At 38.4% G+C, this 20,447-nt stretch overlaps 1 protein-coding gene across 1 annotated transcript in view; it reads right to left on the minus strand.

Annotated features, from left to right (window-relative positions):
- Nucleotides 1-20,447, minus strand: part of LOC126337044 (GRIP and coiled-coil domain-containing protein 2-like) — a 252,037-nt gene that overhangs the window by 159,765 nt on the left and 71,825 nt on the right. Inside the window, exon 6 of the mRNA XM_050001367.1 lies at nucleotides 10,958-14,724. Within this exon, the coding sequence (XP_049857324.1) occupies nucleotides 10,958-14,724 (3,767 nt within the window). The remainder of the gene's footprint in view (nucleotides 1-10,957; nucleotides 14,725-20,447) is intronic.

Genomic DNA, 20,447 nt, shown 5'->3' on the forward strand with positions numbered 1-20,447 from the left:
AGTACTGTTGGAGGGAATTGACACCATGAATTCAGCACAGCTGTCCATAATTCCATAAGAATACAAGGAGAAGGGGATCTCTTCTGAACAGCGTGTTGCAAGACAGCCCAGAAATGCTCAATAATATTCTCACGTCTAGGGAGTTTGGTGGCCAGTGGAAGTGTTTAAATTCAGAAGAGTGTTCCTGGAGCCACTCTCTAGCAATTCTGGATGGGCGGGGTGTCACATTATCCTTCTGGGATTACTGAAGTCCGACAGAATGCACAATGGACATGAATGGATGCAGGTGATCAGAAAGATACTTCCATATCACACCTTCTGCATACGCCTCACACCATTACAAAGCCTCCATCAGCTCGAACAGTCCCGCTGACATGCAGGGTCTATGGAGTCATGAGGTTGTCTCCATACCCTTACACATCTATCTGCTCGATACGATTTGAAACGAGGCACCATGTTTCCAGTCATTAATAGTCCAATGTCGGTGTTACTGCAAGGTGTAAAGCTTCATGTTGTGCAGTCATTAAGGGTACACAAGTGGGCCTTCGGCTCTGAAAACCCATGTTGATGATGTTTTGTTGAATGGTTTGTATGCTGACACTTGTCGCCCGGCATTGAAATCTACAACAATTTCCAGAAGGCTTGTACTTCTGTCGTGTTGAACGATTCTCTTTAGTCGTTGTTGTTCCAGTTCTTGCAGGATCTTCTTCTGGCCGCAGTGATGTCGGAGATTTGATGTTTTACCGGATTCCTGATATTCACGGAGCACATGTGAAATGGCCATACGGGAAAATCCCCACTTCATCACTACATCAGAGATGCTGTGTTCCATCGCTCATGCGCCAACTATAACACAACATTCAAATTCACTTAAATCTCGATAACTTGCCATTGAGGAAGCAGTAACTGATCTAACAACTGTACCAGACACTTGTCTTTTACAGGTGTTGGTGACCACAGTGCCTTATTCTGCCTGTTTACATATCTCTGTATTTGAATATGCATGCCTATCCAGTTTCTTTGACAATTCAGTGTTCATTAATGATTTGAAAAAACAATTTTAAACTATTAGCATTACTAGCTTTGTTTAAGCTTCTAGGATAGTTTAGGCTCACAGTGATTATTACGTGACAAAGGACTTCCTTTGCTTCTTCTCCCCCTCTCAAATGTGAAAGATCCCTTTCCACTCTTACAACTTGTTTAAAGACTACAATGGTTAACACTGAAGACTTATGAAATTAACTTCACAGAAGGATTGGGGTTACAATACCTTACACTGCACGAGAAACTCTGAACACCTCATGGCCAAGAGTGTACTTATTGAGTGGAGTTTTTAATATTCCTGTGTTATTGGTTTACATTTGAAGTACACCGTCTTCAGTTCTGTAACACTTTATTTAACAAGTTAGCTTTTACATTACTCTGAAAACTGTTTCAGATATTTTTTCTTGTGCATTCAGAAGTCACAACTGGAATATTAGAATGTTCGGCAGGTCGCTTTTAAAGACTTTGTGTTGGGATTTACATAATTATAAAAAATACCAATGAAGTGCTCAGGACGCAGACATAAAAAAAATACATTACAATCCTTTCTTTTCGAGTAACTGAAAATAGAACCAATGTTATCTGATTTGTGGTGAGGTCAATCATACCATTTGTGTAAAGTACGGAGAGTGTGGGTAATGAACTGATGTCTCACCTACACTGACGTTTTGTTCCAGCCAAATCAGTTGAGGTCAACAGTACAGTGCATTGAAGGTTTGTTGCATTTATGAGACAACTAAACTGAGAGAAATAATCTCAGAGGAAAAATTAAGACTACGTTTATTATCAGCTTATTATTCATCCTTTGCACAACATCTATACCAGGATCATAATAATAAAATGACTGACAACCACGTATAGACAGCTGTCACAGCAACAAGCAATCACAACACGAGTTTGGTCATATCTTCTGCCCAGTGCATAGTTTTCATACTGCTCTGCTACCTCAGCTGTCAGCTACTTGTTAGTTCAGATGGCAATTACACACTGTAATATAATTGTTAGATTTGTTTTGGTTCTCAGTGTGGTATGTTTCTTTTAAGGAATGTGTGAAGTCAATTGTGAAACTGCTTAGGAACTGATGATCCTGCAAAAAGAACACACCACACTGCATGTTAATTGGGAACATACCAGAGAAGAACTGCACAGCTGTTGCGACTGGAGCCATACTGTGCTTGTGCATAACAGCTAACCAACATCACTCCTTTCCCCTTTCCATGCATCACTGTCAATCACTGTATTACTCAGATCCAAGTGAAAAACCTTACATGTTACAAACACTTTACTTCATTATTTAGCAACTGGCTATATTCACCACCTTGAGTATTTTATATGTGCATAATCATAACTATGCTCACAGTAAGTTACATTAAATGCATTAATGTGGGGAACAAGCAACAAGCTAATGGCATCCCCAATACGTTTTGCACAACTGTAGTAGGTATGGCAAAACTACCAGATGTGAAGTCCATATTAAAATGGAAAAACAGGAATTATTATCCTTGTTTCATCTTTCATGATCATAATACAACCTTCTTTCAGCAGTCACACAAACCCCAAACTAGCAGATATTGAGATAAGTAATGGCAGAATAGAAGAACAACTAAAATCTTTCAATTGTGGAAATGTTTTGTGTCTGTCCAAGCGAAAAATTTCTGAAATTCTACAGATATTATGTGAAACAACCCCTTCTAACAATAGTTTATCATAGGTCACAGGTACAATTAAGTGTACAAAGCAATTGGAAAAAGTAATTTCCATTTTCAAGGTGGTTCTTTAGTGTGATGCAAGTACTTATGGGTCAATGTTGCAGATCTCAGTCAATGTGGCCTACAAAAACAGTACTTGGTTCACTTCATTATTTGTGTGTGGTCGATCACCTTTCTGCTACCAATATGTTCGGCCTTGATGCCTTTTCATCTTAGAGTTTTCTATTTCTGATGAAGTCAGGGTTGAGTCACTCGCAGTCCCTTTCCAGGAACTGGATAATCTCTGCACTGTGTTTGCATTTCTATTTCAGCCAGATTTGGGATGTGCATAAGATTTTCAGGTACATGTAACTCTTCGGCCAGATGTTATGCAAAAAGCATCAGACCAATTCCAGTTACCTACATGATGTTGCGTAGTAGGAACTAGATCATATTCAGGCTGCTGGGGTTACTGAGCTGATTAAATCTATTGCTTGGGCCACTCCCCTAGTCATCATCATCAGATAGATAGCCTACAGTTCTCTCCGACTTGGTGCAGATTTCAAGGCTACAACCAATGCTCAATTGCAGGCAGGAACTTATCCTATCTCCAGGCCCAAAGACCCTTTCACCAAACTTGCTGGAGGGGAATTCTACTCCAACATTGACCTCCTGTGCTTACCTCTTGTTACCCTTAGGTGAGGAATCATAGAACCTCATTATCATTAATACACCTTTTGGTTTGTACAAGTGCAAGCAGCTCCCATTTGGCACTACCTCAGCCCCCATAAGCATTCAAAGAAGCCAGAACCATAGTATTTGGAGCACTGGCTCACCAAAGAGGGAACCAGGCCAACTGATCAGAACGCATCCACAATAGACTCCTTACCACGCCCGACAAATTTCCCTGCATTACAAGTGTTTTTGGGCAAAATAAACTATTTTTGCAAGTTCTTACACAGTGAGACCCACACTACACAACCCTTCAATCAGTTATGTAAAGAAGAGTGTGACATTGAAATTCCCATGTGTCAGTGTCCATAGCACACTGTTACGGGAGCTGAAACAAAATAGTGCACTCCATTCATAAAGTACAGTATCATAACAGGAACTTGTATTCTGCATTTGAAAGGGAAGGATTTCTGCATTAATCATTGCTGAGTTGATGGAAGTATATGACAACAATACACCACCATATGACCCTGTGGTTAGGTAGCACAGTTGCTTCCAGAGCGCCCACAGCATTAACAACTGCACAACAAAACTAACGCCAGATTGAAAAGGAGGAACTGACGATAAAGTTTACCACAGAAAAAATTTTATGTCTATGTATTTGGAATTCAGTTTTCCCTGATTACGCATTAAAAGTCATTGGTGGCATTATTGAGGCCACACTCCAGTCTCCAGGAGTTTCTGTGGCATAGCATTCCAATGCCAATGTGTTGTCATATCTGCACGATGGCTCGAACCCTGATTTCAGCTAACAGGAGGTCCTCTGCTTCCACATCAATACCTAGCAGCAACTTATGTTGTACGGTTTGTCCATTAAAACTGCTCATGTTGCCACCACCACAAACTGGGAACCCATCCTGCAGCAGTCCCTCCTCTACATGACTCATGAATGGCCAATTTACCTCACCTGCCAGTTGGCATATGTGTTCAAGCTCCTGGAAACATATTTTTCACAAACTCCCACTTGATGGTTGTCTAATTCTTTGGACAGTGAGACAGGTGCACGACAGGTGGTCACCCCAACAGACTTGCACCAACAGGCATTAAGCTTGCTACACAAGAGACACTGGAGAATGTCCCACATGAAGACACTGGCTCGCCGACAGTGTACTGTCCTCATAATCTTTCAAAACCTGTCTGTCATTATAGGCAGTGTTTCTTCTTCTGGAATGAGGAACGTGTCCCCTAAAGTTGTAAAATTATTTCTGTCTCAGACTGTATATTACAATGTTTGTTTAAAAAATTCAGTTAATGGATGCATAAAATGTTTACATGTTTTCTACTTTTTAAATCTAAGTTATACAAATATGTAATGAAAGCTAAGTGTTTAATGTAGTTGGTGTAAAGCATAACAGAGACCCCACATATGTCCAGATCCATGTGATAAACAACCTAGACATACACTAAAACTGGACAGCAGAATAAATTCTTAACTGTCTAGAATAGAAACAAGACAGTTCTCATGAACATAGTTTGACACGTTCTTATAGAATTTTGTAATTACTTCTCTACATAGAGAGTGGTTTTGACAAAAATTTCATGCTATCACTTCTAGCACAGTAAATGGCATATTCTACATCCAACTAATGGATTTCAAGCCGTATATGAAGGAAATGATAGGTAGTTATGAAGTTTTTACTAACTCCTAAATCAATCAAAATGTGACTATGACACTTGGTGACAGTTTAGTCATTCTCTACCTATTCATCATTCAATGTGACACACTTTCCCTTAAGATTGGTGATTAGGCAGAGGTGATGGTAGGAGGAATCTGCATTTTGGCTGTTCAGGAAATGTCCTACTTCAAAAATGAGTCTGTTTTCATTTTAGAAATGCCTATAGTGTAATGTTTTCTTCATCTGAGGAAAGAGGAAGAAGTCACTGGAAACACAGTCAGGAGAATACAAGAGATGAGACAAAGTCTGATAGCCCAAAGAAGCAGCATATGTGACTACATCCTGTGCAGAGTGATGGGATTGTCATGGAGATGTACACCCACTTGGACAATTGTCCACGAGATTCTGTACTGACAGTATCCTGTAACCTTGCCATGTGATTCCGTTACTATGCGACTGTAACAGTTTGCCCCACGTGAGCATAATCTATTAGACCATGCCTTGCTAATCCTAAAATACACCAAGCATCATCACTCTTATCACCCTCCCCAATGAGTTGTTGAGACTTAATCCCCCTCACCCCCCCCCCCCCCCCCCTTTTTGTGGTGATGACTCCACATTACTACTGCTTGCTTTGCCCCGTTTTCCCTGGATCATAATGGTACAAACAGCATTTGTCTATGGATATTAGATGAGTAAAGAGGTTATCTGGATTTACCTGACACAGCCACAAAATTTCTGTTGCTGCCTCAGTTTGGCAGCCTTTCTGAATGGGTAAGAACAGTTGCAGAAATCCAGTGGGCAGTGATCATCATCATGTTGAAAACATTGTGCCAGATGTTAAAAACTGCTCCATAGCAGTTTCAATTTTTCCACTATCATCTCGATTGGACAAACTGATCTTCAAGTAACAAGCCTCTGCTTCCCATGCGATTCTCGGGTTTTTCCATCAGGTGGGCAGCAATTCGTTTGTTTGGATTTGTTTCACCACTCTAGAAGCAACTGTGCTACCTAACCACAGGGTCATATGGTGGCTTAATGTTGCCATATACTTCTACCAACTCAGCACTAACTGATGTAGAAATTCTTCCCCTTTAAATGCAGAAAACAAATTCCTGTTATGATACTCTACTTTACAAATGGAGTGCACTGTTTTAGCTCCTCCAACAGTGTGCTATGGGCACTGACACATGGGAATTTCAATGTATGCTAGGACTGCAGACCACAAACAAAAAATTAATTACACAACTTCATTTTTTCAAGGTGATAAAAAGGCTGTATGATTATCACTGGTAGAGGTACAGATCTACTGTATAAGGTGGTTGTGTATTTCATAGTTTACTGCAAATCATTCTGTCACTTAAAGGTAAATGTAGTCTCAACAAGCCAGATCTGGTCTAGGTTGTGCATACACATATGGTATATGACTGATTATTAAGGAGTACTGGAAGGGTATCGTACAAACTGTTGACAGATGTTGGCCAGCTATACTATAGTCCACATATCATGGCATTGGACTTGTTCTTTTCTGCAGCTCGGTAAGGACACAACATACAAGAAAGAAAGAAAGAAAGAAAGAGAGAGGACTTTGTCAATTCTATTTTTGCACTCTTCAGCAACGGTTTGCATATGTCTGTATTATGGGGCAGGGCCTAAACCACAGCAGAGATGAAAAAGGCAACATAATTTATTGTGGAAAATATGTTAAGCAAACACATGCATATTAAATACTTGTTACCAATCCCACACAATATTTCTGATCACATTGGCAGTGTAACACCAGCAAGGACTAAACCTGTGGTTAAGTAAAATCACAGGCAATAATTTCTAGAAATGAGTAAAAAGTGTGTGTTGGAAATTCCAGGAGAGGGCAAGGCTGACTTCACCTCCTGAAAATGGTGTGGTCAACGATTTCTTGAGTATAAAAGAGATTTTTCTTACCGATTATTTTGCAACTACATCAGTTAGGAGAAAAGATGTGTGCCCTGTCACAAAATGTGACTTAGTACTGGAAATCTGGGGAATCTGAAACACGAATTGCTGGAGGATCCATGCTATTCACCCTATCTGGCACCTTCTAACATTATAGTTAAATATGCAGCTGCAAAACCAGAGTCAAATTTTGAGGGATTGCAAAAGCCATAGGTACATTTCAGATGTCCCACAACTACACTAACAGAATGCTATCACTGGAAAAGCAATACTCAATTTCCTTTGCATTAAAATGAGACAAAGCAAAAAAAGTATTTTAGATTAAAAAAAAAACGGTCTGTCACTGCTGACCAATAAGGTGTCCTCATGTACTACCATGAAGCCCTTAAAGAATTTTGTAAATGAAAAGGCAATATCAGAATGCACTGATCCTGAATCATGGACCCTGTCACGGTGGGGCCTGCATGCCTCAGCAATGCAGACAGCTGTACAACTACACCGGAAGGATATCTGCAGAGACACCAAACTCACATTTGGTTCTTGAAGATGGGCAGCAGTGTTTCCAGTAGTTGCAGTAGGGCAACAATCTAGATGACTGGCTGACCTGGGCATGTAACATTAGCTAGTATGACCTTGCTGTGCTGGCAATGTCAACAGCCAAAAGTTGGGGAAAACTAGCAGCCGTTGTTTTTCCCCCAAGGGCACGCAACTCAACAATATGGATTTTGAAGCTGACATCCACTTGGGTAAGATATTTAGGAGGTAGTGTAGTCCACAAATCAGATCTCCAGCTGGGGCCTACTCAGAAGGAGATTGCCACCACAGAAAACAAAGACTGATTTTCTATGGGTCACAGCATGGAATGTTAGATCCTTTAACTGGGTACGTAGGTTAGAGAATTTAAAAAAGGAAATGGATAGGGTGAAATTAAATGTAGTGTGAATTAGTGAACTGAGATGACAGAAAGATGAAGACTTTTTATCAGATGAGTGCAGGACTGAAAATGGCTCTGAGCACTATGGGACTTAACAGCTGAGGTCATTAGTCCCCTAGAACTTAGAACTACTTACACTTAACTAACCTAAGGACATCACACACATCCATGCCCAAGGCAGGATTTGAACCTGCGACTGTAGCTGTCGCGCGGTTCCAGACTGAAGAGCCTAGAACCGCTCGGCCACACCGGCCGGCGATACAGAAAATGCTATGGTTGTTAAAGTGGGCAAGGAAAGAATTTCAAGAGACTAGAGTGGATAAATTGAAAGAACCAATGGTTGTTGAAAATTTCAGAGAGCCAACAGGTGAAAGGAATACACTATGAGTTCAATGGATAACTTTGAGAAATGAAATAGTGAAATCAACAGGGGATCAAATGGGCAAAAAGAGAAGGCTCCAGCAAAAATGGTTGAAAAATACATCAGATATTGAATTTAACTGAAAAAAGAAGGAATCATAAAAATGCTGCATATAAAGCACGACAAAGGGAATACAAATGACTAAAAGATGAGATTAACAGGAAGTGCAAAATGAAAATGTAGGAATAGCTAGAAGAAAAATGCAAAGTTACAGGAGCACATATGGCTATGGAAAAAGATAGATGTGGCAGATGGGAAAATTACAGATATTTTGAGAAAAGAGAATGGGCTGTTTGAATATCATAAGCTTAGAGTAGAAGACAGTACTAAACAAAGGAGGGAAAGTTGGAAGGTAAAAGGAATAGATAGAAACGCTATACAACGAAAAGAAACTTGAAGGCAAAATTATGAAAAGGAAAGAGGAAGTACATAAAGATACGCTGGGAAATAAGACACTGCACAAAGAATATGGATGAGCACTGACAGTCAGTAGATGACACAGGGCACTTCGAGTAGGTGGTATTGTTTCAGACTTATTGAGGTCCTTGGGGGAACAGACAAATCTATTTATGCAAGATATACAAGACAGGCAAAATGCCCTCAGGCTTCAAGGAGAAAGTAATAAGCCCCATCCTAAAGAAGGCTGGTGTTGACACATGTGAGTACTATCAAACCATCAATTTAAAAAGTTAATAGTTGCAAAACACCAACACAAATTATTTACAAAAGAATGAAAAAGGTGGTAGAAACTAACCTCAGGTAAGATCAGTTCCAGTTCTGGAGAAATGTGAGAACCCATGAGGCAATACTGGTACTATTACTTGTCTCAGAAGATACACTGATCATTTGGTACTTTAATGCAATTATAGATACAGAAAAAGCTTATGACAATGTTGACTGGATTTTCAATCTTTAAAGTTCTTAAGTTATCGTGGTAATTATAGTGAGAAAAAGATTATTTACAGCTTGGACTGAAATATTTGCAGTTATAATACTTGAAGGATATTAAAGGGAAACAGTAGCTGAGAAGGGAATGAGGCAGTGTTGTAGCATATTCCTGTTATAATTAAACCTATACAATAAGCAAGCTGTACAGGAAACCAAAAAGAAATTTGGAAAGGGTAGCAAAAGGGAAATATTGGAAAGGAATTGAAGTTCAGGGAGAAGAAATAAAAGCTTTAGGGTTTATCAATTGCATAATTCTGTCAGAGAGACAAAGGGCTTAGAAGAGCAGCTGAACAAAAATGGTATAGGTTGAAGTGAGGTTGTAAGATGAGCTATTTCATTATAATATTTACAGTGTGATATTCTCTTTACATTCAATGAAGGGGTATAAATTGTTTTGGTGATGCCGGATTTTAAACATTATCACAAAATACTGTTGATAAATGTGAAGATAGTATAGGAAAACAGCAATAATTTTCTTGGTGGTTGACATGAATGCCTGAAATTTTACACACACTGCAGCGAACATCACTCATAATATTTTAATGAAGGCACAACCCATTTCTATTTTCCAAGCATCAGCAGACACAATCACAGACAAAAACTGACAAGTGGAGGCCACAATGTTCGGACCACGGATTTATGTCGAGCTTTGTACATTTTTAAGAGTCTATTAGGACAACATAATGCGCAAATAGTAAGGTGTACTACTTAGGTAATTTCGAGAAAATTGCAAGAGAAGTTTTCCGCATCAATGATGTACTAGTGCATTGTCACTCTGAGCATGAACTGGTGGTGGTTGGGTGGTTAGTGTCAAGGCTCCACAATCAGTGGATCACTGGATCAATTCCCATTTCTTTCTTTAATTTATATTTTTTTCAACACTAATAAAAGTGTACAAAGTTTAAGGTAAACCAATGATCCAAGCAACGTGGCCTCCCCTTGTGCGGAAAATGTTTATTCTAAGAATCACAGAATCTCTTACATGACAGAAGAAGTTGAATGATTGGCAAAATGGGACTTTCAAGAATTTGAAGAAGTCATCCAGCATGCCAGGTTCAAGAATACAAGAGTAGGGTGTTAATTAACAATAAAATCTGATGGTTTCCTGATCTTGACATTCCTGATCCAATGTCTTAGTGACTCGCTGACAAAATTCCTGCATAGTCTTATTTTCTCCAACACTTTTCTTTCTCATCAGCAGGTAGCATCTCTTGGCTTTAGAAGCTTTAATCTGTCTCTCATTTTCCCTGTGTGCCTGCATCAGAGTCACTTAATAAGTAGAAATTTAACTTACATTTCTGATTGTAGATTTTATTTTTAAATTATTTTTCCTGGCAATACTAAGTATGTCAAAAAATCTAGCTGCCTGTACGTTACTATTACCTGAACGTACGGGAGAATGTAGCCTATATGTAAATGGCAAATTACAACAATTACTGGTATTGCCTGGCCAAATCAAAAAATACTATATGTAAATAGCTTTACACCTGTAGATGTGCAAATGTATTTTTAAATTTAAATGAAGCTCTGGCATTAATTATCTCTCCACCTCTTTGTACCAGAGTTCCAGTTATTTACTCAACATTGGTACATCATGACATACAGAAACAACAAATTAGTAAAAATAAAACACTTTTCTTACCTCCAGTAATTTTGTTTTTTGTTTTAATTCTTCAGTCTGGCATTTAAATCTATTGTCTGCTTCATTTAGCTCTCTCTCCATATGCTGCATTTTCTGTATGGCAATGTCATGCATCTCTCTTACTGAATTCAGTTCTGAAGCTGCAGAATTTTTAAGGGCACTAATTTCAGCAGAAAGTGCAACACACTCTTTGGACTTATTGTCACACTTTTCTGTAGACAAATTTAGATCTTTCTGAAGATCTTCAATTGTTTTATGGCATGTATTTAACTGGTTTTCCAATGTTAGAACTTCTTCCTGTTTCGCGACAAATTGCATTTTTAGGCTGTTGTACTCATCTTGAATTTTATTCATTTCATCCAACAATGCTGAATTTTTCTTTTCTAAGGCATTTGTTATTTCCTTAACTTCTTCAGCCTCCTTGGTTTTTGCCATCAGCCTTTCAGTAGTATTTCTTAATTCATCTTGCACTTTCTTTAATTCTACCATTACTTCATCACTTTGACTTATTACTTGCATGAGTTGAGCTTTGGTGCTATCAGTATCATTAGACTGCTCCTCTATTAATTTCTTGTACATGGAACACTCAGTCTGCACATCCCTCAAGTTATTCTGTAAACCAGATATGCAGCTTTCAGACTGGGATTTTAGATCGACAAATGACTGTTTTAAAGAGATCAGTTCCTCATTGTTTGTTTCTACTAAGTTTTTAAAATGAGACGCATTTGATTCAAACTGATCACGCTCCTGTCTTATTAATTTCAAATCATCACACAGTTTACATACTTCATTCTTTGATGTTTCACACTGCTGCACCAACTTCTCAATAACTGAAGTTCTCTCACCAAGCTGGTTATGTAGCTTCCTTATAATGGCTATTACTGCCTCTTTACTATGCAATGAGTTTTCTTCCATGCCATCTGACAAAAATCCTTCTTCTTTCATTGCACTCAGAACATCCTCACATTCAAAATGTCTTTCTTGCAAAGCACAGATTTCAGATTTGTGTTTTTCTTCAATGTTTTCCAGTCGTTCCTTCAGAAGATTCAGCTCTCTTTCTTTGTCTTTAGAGACATCCTGAATAAATAATAGTTCACTACGCAGCTTTTCATATTCCTTTGACTTAGAATCCAAAGTTGCTTTCAAATTTTGCAGCTCCAGTACCTCTTCAGAATTTTGTTCCAAAACATTTTTCTTTTCTGAAAGTTCCTTCCGTAAATTGGCTAAACTTTCACTGTTATACTGAAAAGAAATCTGTGTGCCCAGAAACCGGCTCAGCTCTTCCTCTATATGGCTAATCAATTCAACCTTATTTCTGATATCATCTTGGCAACTTTTTAAGTCTGTTAATAACTTTTCTCCTGAATCTGTTTTTTCCTGCTGACTCATTGCAGTAATAGAAGCAATTTCATATTTGAGATTATTGATTTCTTGAGCTTGTTGTTTCACTGTACAAAATATTTCTATAAATTTCTCTGCTTGTTCCTTTCCTAAAATATCTCCTAGCTTGACTTCTGAAACAGTTTCGGATAAATTATATTGCGGTGGAAAATCAGAATGAACATTTGAAATTAGTAGTCTAATTCCCTCCTTCAGACTATCATTTTCAGTTTGCAGTTCCTCACCATGTGCTTCCATATTAGAAATAACTGAATTTAAATGTTCTAACTCTGAGTGTAGCTTCCGTATCTCTTCTCTGTACCTGTCACCTTCAACTGATGTTCCATTTTCACTTGAAGAAGCATCAGAATTCTGAATGTGGCCTGAGATACTGCTCTTATTTTCTTGGGAATCTGACTCAGTCGCTTCTTTGCTGCCACTGTAATCACTAATGTTTGCTGAAGAGGCGCTGTTTCTTGTAACTGAAATTCTTTCGAGGCTCTCACAGAGACTTGTTATTATATCTGAAAGTGTTGCACATGTTTTGGGTTCATTTACTTGCACTAATGTATCAGCACTCCCTTGTTCATTTTCTTTGCTATCTGGTATCGATCTTTCCACTTTTAACTTATCTAATAAATGATTATGCACAGCATTATTAAGCATATCCATTGCATTAGCCATTTCTGAATGTAGAGACTCACATTCTGCTCTTACTTGAAGCAACTCATGATTTACTTTTTCCTTTTCTGCTTTTAAACCTGTATTAGCTTCAAGAACAGCTGTTCTGTCTGCATTTACTGACTCTAGTGTCGTTTCCAACTTCTCCTTTTCTGCTTTCAAGCAAGAATTCTCTTCTGAAATAACTATCTTTTCAACACTTACCTTTTCCAACAAGTCATTCAGTTTTTGCTTTTCAGATTTTAAGCACACATTGTCCTCAGATATTAAAATTTTTTCAGCTGTTATCTTCTCCAGCAGTTCTTTTAATTTTTGCAGTTCAGATTTTAAATAGCAGTTTTCTTCAATGATTGCAGAATTATCTGCTTCCAAAACATCCAAACGTTCAAGTAGCTTTTTCTTTTCCATATTCAGCTTTGCAATGTCTTTAACAAATGATTCCCGTTCAGCTCCCAGACTCTGGATTAGCTGGTTGAGTTCAGCATTGTTCTGTTTCACATTTTCTATTCCACTAACAACTCTGTCCTTTTCGCTCATTATTGCTTTGAGTTGATCTAATAAGCTTTCATTATCATGTTTCAGCCTTTCCTTCACTTGAAAATATGCATCCTTCTCAGCATTTGTATATTTTAATGTTTCTTTAAGATTATGTACATGGGTTGCAAACTGTTCCTTTTCTTCAAATAAGTTCTGTATCTCTCGAGTCAACTTTTCTATTTCAAGATTGGCATCTTTTACATTATTCCTAGCTTCACTAATACTCTCAATTTCCTTCCGATACTTCTCTTCCAAAATACTTTTCTCTCTCTGTAACTTTTCCTCAAATATATGTTTTTCCTTTCTCAACTTATCCATCAAGGTAGTTTTCTCTTGTTCAAATTTTTTTTCCAACTCTGCAATCTCAGCATTATATTTCTGCTCTAGGCACTGTTTCTCCTCTGCGGCCTTTTCTTGTAGTCGTTTTAGTTGCTCCTCAAGAGCATGTCTCTCTCTCAGAAATTTATCTTCAACAATGTGAAATTCTTCACAAAATTTCTCTTCACACTTTTTAAGTTTCTGCGCAAATTTTTCTTCGCGAAGTTTTAATTCTTGCTTGTAATGTTTCTCACAAGTTAGTAACTGCTGTTTTAAATTTTCTGTATATGCCTGTTTCTCTTCAGCAAAGGTTTCTTCCTGATTCTGCAATTTTTGGATGTACCCTTCCTCAACTGTCTTCATTTCCTTAATTTTCTGTTCCTCCATTTCCCTTATAAGTTGCTTATGTTTCTCTTCCAAAGACAATTTTTCGTTTTCAAACTGTTCAGATAATGTTAAGACCTGTTGCTTTGCATTAAGTTCCATCTCCTGCTTTTCAGTTAGGAACTGTTCTTTCAATTCATTTAACTTATTTTTCCAAGAAATAATTTCATGTTTCAAAGTATCTTCCATAGTTTTCTTTTCTTGTTCAAGTGTTTGTTCAAACACTGACTTCTCTTTTTTAAACTGATCCTGAAGTTCACATATTCTCTCTTCCCAAGAAATTTGTCTTCGTTTGAACTGCTCTTCATATGCCAATTTTTCCTGACTGAATTGATCATGTAACTGTTTCATTTGATCATTTTTCTTTTTATTCTCTTCATTTACCCTATCCAGCTCCTCCTGTAATATTGCCATTTCATTTTCTACAGCCACTATTCTCTGTTTAGCCTTGATGCTTTCAGTCCTCTCTGTAAAAATAAAGGAAAACAAGAATAATAAGTATAAGCTTCAGAATTTTCACTGATGCACACAAATAATTCACTTCGTCTAAGGAAAATATAATTCTCCGTTGTTTACAAAAAAATGTATGTACAGCTGACAAAAATAGTAATAATTGTTTATTCACATAACTTGCTATTGAGTCTGTCTTATGTTCAGTCATGAGGAACACTTTTAGAAATAGCCACTGTAGGGCAGAGAGCACTCATTGTACAATGGTAAGTAGAATACTGAAAAAGTCATGCGACTGTGAAAAAGTTTCTGATTCTACATGCAAAGATATTAACAAAAAACATAGAACTGCTATACACATATTTTGATCAGTACTTTCAGCAAACAATATTTCCTCCTCATACAAAATTCAACGAATTATGTACTTCTTACATAAAAAAGTAGAAAAATAACAGATTACAGCACAAATCCTGAAACTCATTTTTCTCTTCAATCTAAACCTTAACAAACAATAGCAATCACAGTCACCTACACAAATGGCAGTATAAAGAATGTTAAAGATGATATCATGTGGATCTTCTTAAGGATCAACAAAAATTTGATTTGCGTCTGGTACTTCTTTTATATATTATGCTTCATAAAAAAAATTTAAAGAAAATGTACCGTAAAATAAAACTAAAGTCAAAAGCAGTTTCTATACAGCTCATCTGTGCTGTTGATGCCAACACAAGTCACAAACTAGCTAGTGAGAGTCTACAAGCATGTTAGCAAAAGAAATCTGGATGTAAGAGAGCTGTTCAAAAAATAACAGAAAATTCATAATTTCACACCAATGGCGTGTTGAGTGAAATGCTGTTGGCATTCCTGCACACACCTCTGTTTAATGTATAACTGCCGGAGTTTCATTTTTAAATGACTTCATTATTGTTCACTGCTGCATTGAGTAGAATGTTGTGTCACACAGTTTGCGAATTTCAAGATGGCAGAGTTAGAAGAGCAATGCACCTGCATTAAATTTTGTGTAAAACTCAAGAAAGCCTTTACAGATACACCAAATGATGCAGGAAGCCTACAGTGATGAGTGCTTAAGCCATACTTGGTGGCACAAATGGTTCACATGGTTTAAAAATGGCCGGATGAAGTTAAAGATGACACTCGTTCAGGACGCCCTTTGATGTCTACCGAGGAAGGACGTCCTTTGCTATCTACCGAGAACACTCATGTCAGGAACATAAACAAAACTGTGCATGCCAATCAAAGACTGACTGACTGAGAGATTGCAACATTTCAGTTGGATCATGCCATGCAATCCTGACACAGTATTTTGGAATGCATTGTGTTCTGACAAATTCATCCCATGGCTCACAAGTCAAGACCAGAAAGACTTCTTTGAAGAGCTTATGGATCACACAAATGAAAACTAGATCTCACTTAAGAGAATCATAACTGGTATGGAACTACAATTATGATGTTGAGATCAAGGTTCGATCATCACGAGCCGGCAAAAATTCTTCAAAACCATAAAGAGCTTATCTCAAAACCTAAAAGAGCACATTACGTCAGGTCAAATGTCAAAGCCAGTCTTTAATTTTGAAGGATTAGCTCATCATGAATTCGTGCTACAGGGACAAACCGTTAATCAATGACACTACCGGAACATGTTGTGGTGCCTGTAAGAAAATGTGAGAAGGAAGCGGCCTGAGATGTGGTGAGACAATTCATGGTGCTTGCATCACGATAATGCATCTGCACATTCATCCCTTTAGGTGCGTGTCTACCACAATTAAAAAAAAAAATAAAAAAATATAATAATAATAATAATAATAAATAAAATAAAACAAATAAATAGAAAAACCGAAATCACAGTGCTCCCTCATCCTCTTGCAGATGGCGCTTTATGCTTCCAGAAGTGGAAATGGTGTTGGGGGGCAATCTATCAATTGCAGAGGAGAGTATTTCGAAGGACACTGTGCACAATAAGTAAAAGGTAAGTGCATAAAAATTCAGTGGGCAAAGTTCCAGCATATTTTGAACAGACCTCGTGTGGATGGTATATGCTGTACACGGAGATGAGGGTAAAGGTTGACATCACAGTACACTTGCTCATTAAAGCAGAAACACGTGAATATATGTCATAATAGTAGTGTCAAAGTATGGATTAATTATTCCCTTTCACGTTCTAGCAAGAAAAGACCACACTTACAAAATCACAATAGATTCAGTGAGATTTTGGGGGGTAAACAGTGTAATTTTTGGCAAATATGAAAGAAAGCTGTTTATTTTTTAAGTGAACAGTCAAAAGCCGAAATATAAAATTACTAACTTTAGAAAAAAACACTGATGACATGATTTTATTGTAACACTGTACTAATTCTATACAGGTAACAGTAGGAAAGATGTTGGAACATTTTCCTTGTTGAACACAACTGAATGAACCTGTAATAAAAAAAAAAAAAAAAAAAAAAAAAAAAAAAAAAAAAAAAAAAATGAATACAGAATCGCAATAGTGTGTGTTCAAATTAATTAGCACGAAGTTTACAAGGAAAATAAGTTTTATTTTTTATGTCCTTAGGTCCCCGTGTGTGTGTGTGTGTGTGTGTGTGTGTGTGTGTGTGTGTTAAAATCCTAATTAGCATGTGATTCTGGTTTTGTCTGGGTAGCTATCACTAAGTAAATGTAGCTCTTTGATTTCAGGAGACTGTTGACAAAATAGTTATGTAGAAAAAAAATAGAAAGAAACTTCCACATGGGAAAAATATACTAAAAACGAAGATTCCAAGACTTACCAAGCGGGAAAGCGCCGGCAGACAGGCACAATGAACAAAACACACACACAGAATTTGAGCTTTCGCAACCGGTGGCTGCTTCATCAGGAAAGAGGGAAGGAAAAGGAAAGATGAAAGGATGTGGGTTTTAAGGGAGAGGGTAAGGAGTCATTCCAATCCCGGGAGCGGTAAGACTTACCTTAGGGGGAAAAAAGGATAGGTATATATGCACGCGCGCGCGCGCGCACACACACACACACACACACACACACACACACACACACACATCCAAACATACACAGACACAAGCAGACATATGCCACAAGTAGACAAATATGTCTGCTTGTGTCTGTGTATGTATGGATGGATATGTGTGTGTGTGTGTGTGTGTGTGTGTGTGTGTGTGCGTGCGCGCGTGCGCGCGCGCGCGCGCGCGCCCGCGCGCGCGAGTATATACCTATCCTTTTTTCCCCCTAAGGTAAGTCTTTCCGCTCCCGGGATTGGAATGACTCCTTACCTTCTCCCTTAAAACCCACATCGTTTCATCTTTCCTTTTCCTTCCCTCTTTCCTGACGAAGCAGCCACCGGTTGCGAAAGCTCAAATTCTGTGTGTGTGTTTTGTTCGTTGTGCCTGTCTGCCGGTGCTTTCCTGCTTGGTAAGTCTTGGAATCTTTGTTTTTAGTTATGTAGAAAGATGCACATCTCATCTGGCTTCTTCTTCTTTTTACTATTTCTTCACAGTATGTATAAAATGATGCTTTCTGGTGTACTAGACTACACACACTAAATGGAAAGTACTAAAACTTTCATAGATGAACATTTTCTGCATAGGTACGCAAGAAATTTGTAAGCTGCATAAAAATGGATGCAAGTCCTGCTACATCTGTTTTAATTCTGCTAATTTCTGATATTAGTTGGATTTTCTTGTATAATTTACAAGCCCTTTTTTTTTGTAACATTAAATCTGTTACTGCACCACTTTTTGCATTGTCATTTAGTGCAAAAGATTAATTTTTGTTTTTAAATATCTTAGATAGAGTACATACCTACATGTTGTCTTCCAGGTCTAGATTTTTACTTGTCTTGAGATAGTTTGAAAAGTATTCATATTTAATTTCACTTTCCAGTTTCAAACATTCTTCCAAGAGGCATATTATTCATCTGTAAGAGGGCCAATCAGCTTCCAAATACAGAATGGGGATGGAAATATACTGAGCAGTTTTCTCTGAATAAGATTCAATGTGAGCATCAAGTTATTATTCTCTCTTTCAAAATTCACTTGTGTTTATTGTGTTTACTATGCGTATTGACTGACTGGATTCCTTCAGCTTACAGGTTTAACAGGTTTTTAAGACATAAAACTTTTTTACTTCAAATGGTACATAGGCCTAAAAGTGGCTTGTGATGCGTGATCTGATCCCTTAGTGGCAAACTGCGTCCAGCTACTAATGAACTGTATGGGTTCGGGGCTTGAAGACTGATTATTATTAAAATAGTTACACATGTATCTTGTTTACTCTTTGACCTTCCACTATAAAGTGTGTATATGTCCGATCATTTTGATCATCTGTAAACTTCACAGTATACATGTTCATACAGCCACAATCAGGCTCCGACCACTTTCGTTCCATTAAGCTGCCAGTTATTATGACGAACTTTTCTCCTTTTTGCACTGCTTATTTCATTTTGTCATATTTCCATTTCCTTTATTTCCTTAACAATGCTTTCACATTCTGATTCTGACATTATACCTGGTAAGAGCCTTAACTGATTCTGCACAATATGATTATGTCCCATACTCCGAGGAGCGTATGGGACGATGCGGGAGACCCGCACTGCTGTACTAGGCAAGGTCCTAGTGGAGGTGGTTTGCCATTGCCTTCCTCCGACCGTACTGGGGATAAATGATTATGAAGACTACACAACACCCAGTCATCTCGAGGCAGGAAACATCCGTGACCCCGCCAGGAATCGAACCCGGGACTCTGTGCGCGGTAAGTGAGAACACTACCTCAAGACACTACATTTCAAAACAAAAACCCCTACTCTAAAAACATAGATAAATATGGGCACTACAGTGGAAACAATAATACAAAGTACAGAACACTGTTGGGATATTGGATCATTTTGTGGCTACTGAGACAAAAAAAGGAAGATATTCGAAGAACACATCCCCCCCCCCCCCCCTTCACTCTTACGAGCCAACAAAACACATTGGAAAACTAAGTATCTCAGTTTATTTTAACCAAAATGTGGAATTTCTCACTTATTAATCTCACTGATTCAATTACAGTAAAGAATATTGTTACATTTCATCCTGGATTTTCCATGGTTTGAAAAAATATATATATATACCTTAAACAAACCATACAATGATGTTATTTACTGAACTGACACATATCCAAGAACTAGAAACAAGATGAAAATCAATTGATCCACTTTCCATACTATTCTCAATGGAGGAGTCCTCTCATACTACACTCTTGGAAATGGAAAAAAGAACACATTGACACCGGTGTGTCAGACCCACCATACTTGCTCCGGACACTGCGAGAGGGCTGTACAAGCAATGATCACACGCACGGCACAGTGGACACACCAGGAACCGCGGTGTTGGCCGTCGAATGGCGCTAGGTGCGCAGCATTTGTGCACCGCCGCCGTCAGTGTCAGCCAGTTTGCCGTGGTATACGGAGCTCCATCGCAGTCTTTAACACTGGTAGCATGCCGCGACAGCGTGGACGTGAACCGTATGTGCAATTGACGGACTTTGAGCGAGGGCGTATAGTGGGCATGCGGGAGGCCGGGTGGACGTACCGCCGAATTGCTCAACACGTGGGGCGTGAGGTCTCCACAGTACATCGATGTTGTTGCCAGTGGTCGGCGGAAGGTGCCCGTGCCCGTCGACCTGAGACCGGACCGCAGCGACGCACAGATGCACGCCAAGACCGTAGGATCCTACGCAGTGCCGTAGGGG

The sequence above is a fragment of the Schistocerca gregaria genome, chromosome 2, assembly GCF_023897955.1.
Source record: "Schistocerca gregaria isolate iqSchGreg1 chromosome 2, iqSchGreg1.2, whole genome shotgun sequence".
NCBI classification, from domain to species: Eukaryota; Metazoa; Arthropoda; class Insecta; order Orthoptera; family Acrididae; genus Schistocerca; species Schistocerca gregaria.